At 52.4% G+C, this 9,259-nt stretch overlaps 1 protein-coding gene across 1 annotated transcript in view; it reads right to left on the bottom strand.

Annotated features, from left to right (window-relative positions):
• Window positions 1-2,817: 2,817 nt before the first annotated feature.
• Window positions 2,818-9,259, bottom strand: part of MYOM3 (myomesin 3) — a 43,105-nt gene continuing 36,663 nt past the window's right edge. The window contains exons 29-36 of the mRNA XM_004603695.2: window positions 8,981-9,068; window positions 8,551-8,589; window positions 8,211-8,319; window positions 6,717-6,880; window positions 6,511-6,547; window positions 6,226-6,248; window positions 4,689-4,744; window positions 2,818-3,081 (exon numbers count right to left, since the gene is read on the bottom strand). Coding sequence (XP_004603752.2) covers window positions 2,818-3,081; window positions 4,689-4,744; window positions 6,226-6,248; window positions 6,511-6,547; window positions 6,717-6,880; window positions 8,211-8,319; window positions 8,551-8,589; window positions 8,981-9,068 — 780 coding nt within the window. The remainder of the gene's footprint in view (window positions 3,082-4,688; window positions 4,745-6,225; window positions 6,249-6,510; window positions 6,548-6,716; window positions 6,881-8,210; window positions 8,320-8,550; window positions 8,590-8,980; window positions 9,069-9,259) is intronic.

The raw sequence follows: 9,259 nt of genomic DNA, 5'->3' as shown, positions 1-9,259 counted from the left end.
AGTAACCTCACAGAGACAACACAACAAAACAGAAATCCTTTCAAGCAGAACCCAGGGAACCTTGTTTTCACCCCAACTCTACCATTCACCCTTTGTGTTCTCGGTGGCTGTGTCAGTAGGGAGAGGGGTGTCTGTAGAAATGGATGGAGAAGAGATGCCCGATAATCGTCTGAGCATTGTGCCATATGAGTCACTGTCATGATCAGGACCTCTGCCTGACTTCCTGCATGGGGTGATTGCAGGAAGGGGAAGGGAAGGCGCTTTGTACAAAGATGAAGTCAATGGCCTTTTTTATTGATGTAGGAGGGAAATCAAGTCTCCTCTGTGAGATTCCAAGTATAGAGCGGGAGAGTGGGCTGGAGGGAGGGGTTTTCTTCACAAGATCATTCCAACAAGAGAAAATCAATGGAGAATCAGTTCCGGGAAGTAACAATAAAATTGTTAGTATCAGCTGGAAGGGTTTTCAAAAAGTGACATTTCAACCTTGTGGTTTTACACATGAATACCCGAGGCCCAGAGAAAGGGAAGAAAATTCCCAAGATTGGGGCTGGAGTGATAGCATAGTGGGTAGGGCGTTTGCCTTGCACGCGGCCGACCCGGGTTCAAATCCCAGCATCCCATATGGTCTCCTGAGCACCGCCAGGGGTGATTCCTGAGTGCAGAGCCAGGAGTGACCCCTGTGCATCGCCGGGTATGACCCAAAAAAGAAAAAAAAATTCCCAAGATGGCTGAGTGAGTATGTGACTTCAAGTCCAGGTGTGTTGGGTTTCCAAGACCCAACCTGTTCCCTGTCCCAGTTGCCAGGAAATGGTCAGTCACCTACTTTTTTTTTTTTTCCCTCTTACTGTTGGTTTGTTTTGAGATCACACCTGGCAGTGCTCAGGACTTCCTCCTGGTTTTACGCTCAGGGATCCCTCCTGATCGGACCATATTCGGTGCTGGGGATTAAACTTGGGTCGGTCATGTGCAAGGCAAGTGCCTTACTGGCTGTAGTATTGCCTTGGTCCACTTCTTTTCTATGTTGTTGGCACTTCTTTTCTATGTTGTTGGGTTTCTTTCTTTCTTTTTGGACCACACCAGGTGTTGCTCAGAGGTTACTCCTGGACCAGCATGCAGTAATTACTTCTGGCAGTGGTTGGGGGTCCATATGGGATGCAGGAGATCAAACCCAGGTTAAGCCGTGTACAAACCAAGTGCCCTACCCACTGTACTATCTCCTCAGCCTGCTTCTTCTTTGAAATAAATACACATCATCGTACATTGACTGTGCCTGTTGCTTGGTACGTGAGCCCTGGGGCTGTGCCAGTTACCCATCATGCTGTCATATGTGTGTCGGTGGGAGCTGTACAAGTGATTCATTGTATTCTTTAATTTAGAAGACTCTTTAGAAATCAGAGATGGGTGTTGTTCATGGTATTGGGAGTATAGAGAGTTTTACTTTCTCCTTTATTTGTCAAGGTTATCAACATTTTTGTAACAAACATTTATAATTTTATAACCCTCATCTCCTATTCAAAAAATTTACCGCAAACATCTACAAGTTTATCACCTTCATCTCCCTCCAATTTTTTTGCTTGTTTTTTAAATTATAGAAGGAGGGGGAGTGAATTGCAGTGCCCAGTTTTGTACTGAGATCCATCGGGCAAGGCCCACCAGTACCCATGCCACAGATGCCTGTCCAGCTCTCCAGCCTGGCACCCACACTGTGTCAGTGTCACTGCATCTCTGCCTCTGCTGTCATCATACCTGAACTTGACCCATGCCTGTACCCCAATACCCCTGCCAGGGTGCAACCCCTGTTCTGCTAATCCAGGAAAGGTACATTAAAGCCTACCCTCCCCCCATTAGCACCAACTTCTGTCTCCCTAGTCAACCACTTGTGCCTTCTAGTGAGGCCTGCTTTCGAGTCCTTGTCACCTGCCTTGTCCTGGACTAACCCATACCCAGGTCTGTCTCTCCTGCCGGGCTCTGGGCAGGGCTTGCATCTTTGCCATCTCTGTGTTTCCAAAGCTACCTTCACTGGGCACATGCAAATGAATATTTGTGGAACATAAGTGAATCAAAACTACAGTATCCTAAAAAAAAAGGAAAAAATAAGAAAGAAAACAAAAAATGACAGTGTCCTAATGGAGGGATAGATGGTGTGATCGAGCCATCAAGGGAATTTCTTGTTGGATTGGCCCAGGGGGCTCAGGCTAAAGGGATCTTGGAACTGCTGGTGAGCACCTGTAGGCGGGGTTCATGAAATCACCCCGAGATGTTTTCATCCTGTAGGAATTCTTGGAACTTGCACAGAAGCTCCTTCTTCCTCATTCCACTTTCCCCCTTCCACTTTTTGTTTTCTTTCCCCTCAGCCTTGGTTTCTTCTCCATGAATCTTTCACTGCTGACAATGGTGGTGGTGCTGGTGGTGGGGATTTTGTAGCATTGTGGGCCTTTTCCTACTAAGAGCCAGGAGACACCTCCTGCTCAGATATTGTCCCTTGGCGGGCCAGATTGCCTTCTGCTAAGAACCACTGGTATAGGCCTTAGAGAGTTTTCATAAAAAATCCTCAGGAGTAAAAATTCCTACTTGACAAATGAGAAAAGCAACACTCAGAGAATTGAAACTGAGCACGGGTTCTCATTCTGAATTTGGTGTGGATGCTGTTGTCCCCTCAGAGCCCTGGCCAGGTCGCCACCTTTGCACTTTGGTGTATCCCTTCCAGCCCTCCCTCTGTGTCTGGCTTCCACTTTGTCCCCTTCCTCCCCTAGGGTAGTTCATGTCCCTCTGGTTGGCCCATGTGGATCAGACCTCCTGGCCGTGGTGAATACTCTCTCACATCTTCTTTAGTGCCTGGGGCTCCTCCCCATGCTTGAACACGCCGATGGTGACCTGGCCTGTCTCCGAACCATACTTGTTCTTCACAAAGATGCCATAGCGCCCGCTGTCCTCAGAGTTGACCTTCTCGATGGTGATGGTGACCTCTGACCCCTTCACCTCCATGCGGTAGCGGTCCAGGAAGTGGACAGGCTGGTCATTCTTCAACCAAGCGATCTCAGGGGCGGGGTCTCCTGAGATGACGCAGGTTAGGCACAGGGTCTGTTTGAAAGGACAGGAAGGGAACGCTTCGTCATGAGCTTATCATAACCCTTTGCATTTACCTTCACTCCCCAGAGAGTTCCAGTACAAGTTGTTCCTTGTGATAAATTCATCTTGTGTGTTTTTATTGTAATCCATAAAAGGACAAGTTGAGGGAAAGATGATCCCATCTTTAGCTTTTCTATGGAAATTGCAGTAAGACTTTCAGGCCACTATGGGCTTCTGATCTGACCTGGAATGGTCTGAATTTTGTTTTATTGCATTTTATTGCATATATGGGATTTTGAGTTTGCTATGCAAATAAGCATTATTGCTTTAGACACAGATTTAGGAATAGAAAGTTTCCTTTGTCCTCCTTGATTTCTTGGGCCACACCTGGCAGTGCTCAGGGACCACTCCCAGATCCAAGCTCAGGGGACTGTCCTGGTAGTGTTTGGGGGTCATGCAGTGTCAGGGATCAAACATGGATCACCTGCATGCAAAGTGTGTATTTTATCCCTCTGTACTACTTCTCTGGCCCAAATTATTATGGTAGGTTTATTTTTTTTTTCCATGTCTGGTGCTGGGGATTGAACCCAGGGCCTCACACATGTAAGGCAAATGCTCTTCCATTCAGTTATATGCCCAGCCTTGGAATTTAAAAAAAAAATGTTTTTGGGGGGATGGCACACCTGGGCTTAAGGGCTTGTTCCTAGCTCTATACTCAGGGATCACTCCTGGCGAGGCTCAGGGGGACTGTATGTGATGATGGGGATTGAACCCAGGTTGGCTGCATTCAAGGCAAACATCCTGCCTGCTGTACTGTTGCTCTGGCCCCTTGAATTGAAGGTTCTTTTTTTTTTTTTTTCTTTTTGGGTCACACCTGGTGATGTACAGGGGTTATTCCTGGCTCTGCACTCAGGAACCACTCCTGGTGATGCTCAGGGGGACCATATGGGATGCTAGGAATCGAACCCTGGTTGGCCTCGTGCAAGGCAAACGCCCTACCCACTGTGCTATTGCTCCAGTCCCATTGAACTGAAGGTTCTTGAACAAGTTCTTATGCGCAGCATTCTAGTCCATTGAGTAAATATCAGAACCTGAAACTGGCTAGCTGGGTAGAAATCTCAGCTCTGCTTCTCCAAGCTCTGTGCTACTTGGGTAAGGCCATAACCTCTCTGAGTCTGTTTCCTTAGCTCTAAAGCATGATCGACAAACTCTCCAACACAAGGTTGCTTTGATGGGTAAAAAAGTTAAAATAGGTGGTACAGATGGAGCAGTACTTGGCACAGAGTGACTTAGTGCCATAAAACCATAGGTAAACATTTTTTAGGACACCAGACACACTTAATATCAACCCAAAGGTACATGTAGGGACCATTTTTTGTTAAGCTTCTGTGGAAACTGAAGTTCATAGATATAAGACTGTGATGTTCAGGGCCACCGAGGGAGGAAGGGTGGAGCTGTGGAGGGTGCCAGATGCAAGACTTTCCCTCCTCGAAGCTAGTGTCTGCCAGAGCCCGCCCCTGTGACTTGGTCGCCTGGCACTATACTGCCTCATGGCCTTTGCTGGCTACATAAGGAATTTATATGGACCTGCTGGGTTGTCAGGCTGGGGGAGTTCGTACCTTATCCTCCATGATCGTGGCTACATCAGGCAGACCCCTCACCACTCTGGCACGATCTGGAAAGGAAAAAAAACAAAAGCTCCAGTGACTAAGGTTTTCTTGCAAGTTGCTGCCTGAAGCAGGTTCCCCAGTGTTGAGGTTTCATTTTGAGGTGATGCTTCTTTTGTTCTATGGTCATGAGACATCTTTCCATGCTTCTGTGCTTTTGCAGACAGAAACTGGGGGGACACTCTGGGCTCCTGTCACTGTCTGGACTTGGGAAGGAAGGTCAGCACACAGGAGGTTCAGGAAGCAGGAGGAACAATAGGAAAAGTGGACGCAAGTCAGGGCAGGGACCCGGTAGCTGCTGTGGGTGGCCAGGAGAATGTGATCATAGGTCACAGACACTTAATTAGTCCCTCAGGCTGCAGGTGAGGCCTATGGGACCAGGATAGGGGTTGAGGTGTGAGGCTGGAGGCAGTGGGGACCTTAGGTCTCGGAACAGCAGTGCATGAACCTGGAGCAGAATGGGGTCTGTCCACGGGAGAAGGTGGCCAGGATGCTACACGGGTAGGGGAGGTCCAAGAGCTGGACACTCTTATGGTGAGAGAGTCCCAGACCCTCCATAGTGAAGTGCAGCTACCACTGCTTCCCTTGTCTTCTGGCCTCTCGGCCTGGGCACCTCTGCGCATGGCAATTTGGAGGGCTTGTACCCATGGCAGGTACACCAGGCAGGGAGTGCAGGCTGAAGGGCTCTCCTGAGCCCCTTCCCAAGGGCCCCTGCCAGGGCTGCTTCTTACTGCACAGCACTGAGGACCCTGCCACTCCCTGACCCCTGACTATCTTGTCCTCTTGCCCTCCAGGGACACACAGGAAACCCTCTAGACTGCAAGGCTGACCACCTGCTCCCACTGCAGGTCCAGCCAGTAGTTAGTGGTTCCTATGTCTCCCTGTGTCTCCATGTCTCTGTATCTCTCCTGTCTCTCCCTATCTCTCCATGTCTCTGTGTCTCTCCATGTCTTTCTGTGTCTTTTTGTGTCTCTGTGTCTGTCTGTATCCGTTTCTCCATGTCTCTGTGTTTCTACGTGTCTCTCCATCTCTCCATGTCTCCGTGTCTCTGTATCTCTCCATATCTCTCTGTGTCTCTCCATGTCTTTCCATGTCTCTGTGTCTCTCCTAGTGGTCCCTTCCTCTTGGACACTCCTGATCTTCCTGGGACTGGGGGCTCTTGATGACGCTGGCGCGGTGGCCCCTTCTGGATTTGGGGCTGAGTCTTGCGTTAGGTGAGGCCCCGCCCTGACCCCTGGTGGCCAGAACCAGCAACAGCTCTCCAGGCCTCTCCCCAGCTCTCTTCCCTTGGCCCCTGTCTGTTGGGTCCAGCCGGCCATCTTCATGCTGCCACCACCAAGTCTCCTGGGCAGAGGTGCTCTGTGACAGTCCAGAGTGGCACAGACCAGGACCAGACTGGGGACCAAGACTTCTGAGCTGCCTGGAGGCACGTGCTGCTGGGAAGCACCCTCAAATCTAGAAAGGAAAACACCAGGATTTGGGCACTCACTCTTCTCAATGATGGCGGCGGCCCTGAAAAACACAAGCGGGAGAAGGGCTCAGTCTAGCTGGACTGGGGAGAGGAGGGAGAGAGCAAGGGGGAAAGGGGATAAAAGAGTCAGGTGAGGGAAGGGAGGGGAGGGGTTGGTTAGATGGGGGAGAGGAAGGTCAGGTGGGGGAGGGGAGGGTCATGGGGGAGGGGAAGGACAGGTTGAGTTATCAGGATATGCGACACACCGGCAGGACCTGGGGTCACATACACTGGGTGTCCCACACGAACGCAGAGGAAACTTACTTCAGTCTCTGGTGTTCGGCCACTGCATCATCGAAAGCTGCAGAAAGGAGTGGGAGTTGAGGTTCACTCTCACAATGCCCAGCTGGACACTTGAGGGACGTTTCCTCCCTCCCTCCCATACCACATTCTTGCAATGTTAGGATTGGGTGGGGTGGTAGGAGTGTCCCCAGAAGACCAGGGACTGCATCAGGCAGTGCGTGACTTACCTTGCCCTGAGAGGTCCGCTGAGAGCTGCTGCACCTCCTTGCCGGCTGCGATCTCCAGGGTGTATTTGCCCTTGTCTGCATCTTTGGGGTCCAGGATGTGGAGCCAGATCTCATTCAGGGTGGTGCCAGCCCTCACCCGGTCCCCACTCTCCAGGCGCTTCTCTCTGAATGGGAAGCAAAGGCCAAGCCACGGGGGCTGGAGTCGGGCTTGGGGACAGGGCAACCCCCTGAGCCCAGACCCCTCTCCTGGGCTGTCTCTGGTGGGTCTGACTGCACACCCCATTGTGCGTTGTTGGGGTGCGTCTCCCAGACCGGGTTCACGCTGGCTTTGTGCCATGTCCTGCAGGGTGGACTCAGAAGAGATAGCACCAAGGGCAGTGTCAGTAGTGTCCCAGGAGTCACTGCCTCACCCTGCATCCTCCCAGGAATTCTTTCAGAAACCAGATTTGCTTCTGCTATTTTGCTTGAACATTACTCCTAGGAACCCCTGACCGAGGTCCCGGTGTGCAGTCCCCAGTGCGACACCTCAGGGACTGGTCTCAGGACTCAGGATACCAGCAGGGGAGCAGACAGACTCTCCAGCTGTCCTCAACAGACCTGGCATGTCAGGGTCACACTAGTGAGGTGTGTCAGGCTGCCCCAAGGCCAAGGTGGGGAAAGCCTCCGGAGCTCTGGAAAATTCCAGTCTCTGGCTCTCAGAGGGGTCCTTCACCCTGGCTGAGTCTCTCTGTGTGTCCCTCTAAAGCCCTGGTCTCAGGCAGGCACCCCGTGCCCCTGCCTGTACCTAAAGGTACCCACCCCACCCAGCTCCCTGGGTCTCCCTCCTTCCCCTACTCTCCCCTAAGACAAAGATCCTCCTGTGGCCAGAGGTAGCAAACTGGGCCAGGCAAACAGCCAGTGAGGAGATGTGAAAGAATGAGCTCAGCCTCTGCAGAGAAACTCCTAGACGGGTATGCAGAAGGGAATCCTCAGAAACATCCTCTCCAACACCCTGATCTTCCCAGCCCCTCCTTGCCCTGAGAGGTCCGCTGAGAGCTGCTGCACCTCCTTGCCGGCTGCAATCTTCAGGGTGTATTTGCCCTTGTCTGCATCTTTGGGGTCCAGGATGTGGAGCCAGATCTCATTCAGGGTGGTGAATGTCTTAACCCCAATGCAAAGAGCCCACCCAGCCCCTGAGTTAAAAGAGCTTAGAAAGAGGTTTTAGAAAGAGGTTTCCTGCCGTTCCTGGCCTTCCTACAGAAGGACACCCCGGGCTCCAGCTTCCCCGTCCTTCCCTTTCTTTCCCTTCCTTTCCTCAGATCACATTTCTGCTGACGTGCTGAACCACCCTCTGCCATCAGTTTAGATGGCCTGAGCTAGATACCCTGGGGGTCTGACAGCTGGTGCCAACCCTTCTCTCTGCAGGGGGCAGAGGGGCACAGGACCTCGCCAAGCCCTTTCCCCTGGGCTCCGTGTCTGGGTGGAACCCCTCCCACGCGGCTGGCCTCCACCTACTTGTGGAACCAGGAGGTTTTCATGTACTCCACGTTGAAGTACTTGACCTTGGTGACGAGCCGCACGCCCTCCTCTGTGCCCTGGATGGCCAGCGGGGTCGCAGAGAGGGCTGAGGAAGCAGAGCAACAGTGAGTCTTCCTCAAGGCCTGCTGGGCAGCACATTGGGGGCCCGGCCAGTTAGCTCTGGGAGTGTGTGTTGGGGCAGCATTGGTGGAGGGAAGTTTCTGTGTTTTTAAAGTTGGACATGGAAGCCCCACCCCTGCCCAAAGGTGCCCCTGGAGACCATCCGGCATCAACAGGATCAGGTGGGGCCGAGGTGGGGCTGAGGGGTGCTGCTTACCACCAATCCTGCCCAGCTCAGTGAAGACAGCGTCCAGGGCTGGAGGGAGAAGGAGAGAATGCCAGTGAGGGTTGGGGAGGCCTCAAGAAAGGGTGTCGGCTTCCCCAGCTCTCAGACCAGCACAGGGGAAGACAGAGGGGGAAGGAGTGGCCAGTGGGGTTGGGGGATCAGAGATGGGGGCTCACAGATGAGGTATCAATGCGCCCATCTGCTGGGCTCTTGCAGGTTGAGCCAATCAGCCAAGGGGTCTGGGGCACAGGCATTGAGACCCACAGACCAGGGCCCTGCCACTCCCTGGCTGTGCCGCCCTGGGCAGGTCACTTAACTTCTGTGCCCCAAGTGCTATGTATGGGGACCCTTAACTCTACCCCCACATTCGTTTCTGTCCTCTGGGCCGGCAGCTTCCCTTGCTCCTCTTGTTGGCACCCACCTTCGCCCGTGAGGTCCAGAATGGTGTTGTCCTCCCCTCGTTCATCCGAAACAACCGCTCTGTAGGTCCCCTTGTGCTCTGCGGACATCTGGAAGGAAGGGTGCCGGGAAGCATATGTGAAGGTTCCAGAAGGAACAGTGGGCAGCAAAGGGCCAGGGCTCCAGCCCTGCCTGCGCTCATAGGATCCCAAGGAAGACCTGGCTTCCAGGGCCTCCCTTCACCCATCTGGAATGAGCTCCTGAAGGCTCCTTCTGAAGGAGGCGGGTATTTGCCAGCCAA

Source organism: Sorex araneus, chromosome 5 (genome assembly GCF_027595985.1).
Source record: "Sorex araneus isolate mSorAra2 chromosome 5, mSorAra2.pri, whole genome shotgun sequence".
NCBI classification, from domain to species: Eukaryota; Metazoa; Chordata; class Mammalia; order Eulipotyphla; family Soricidae; genus Sorex; species Sorex araneus.
Note: the sequence above shows the minus strand (reverse complement) of the source record. Positions and strands in the feature narration are given on the sequence as shown.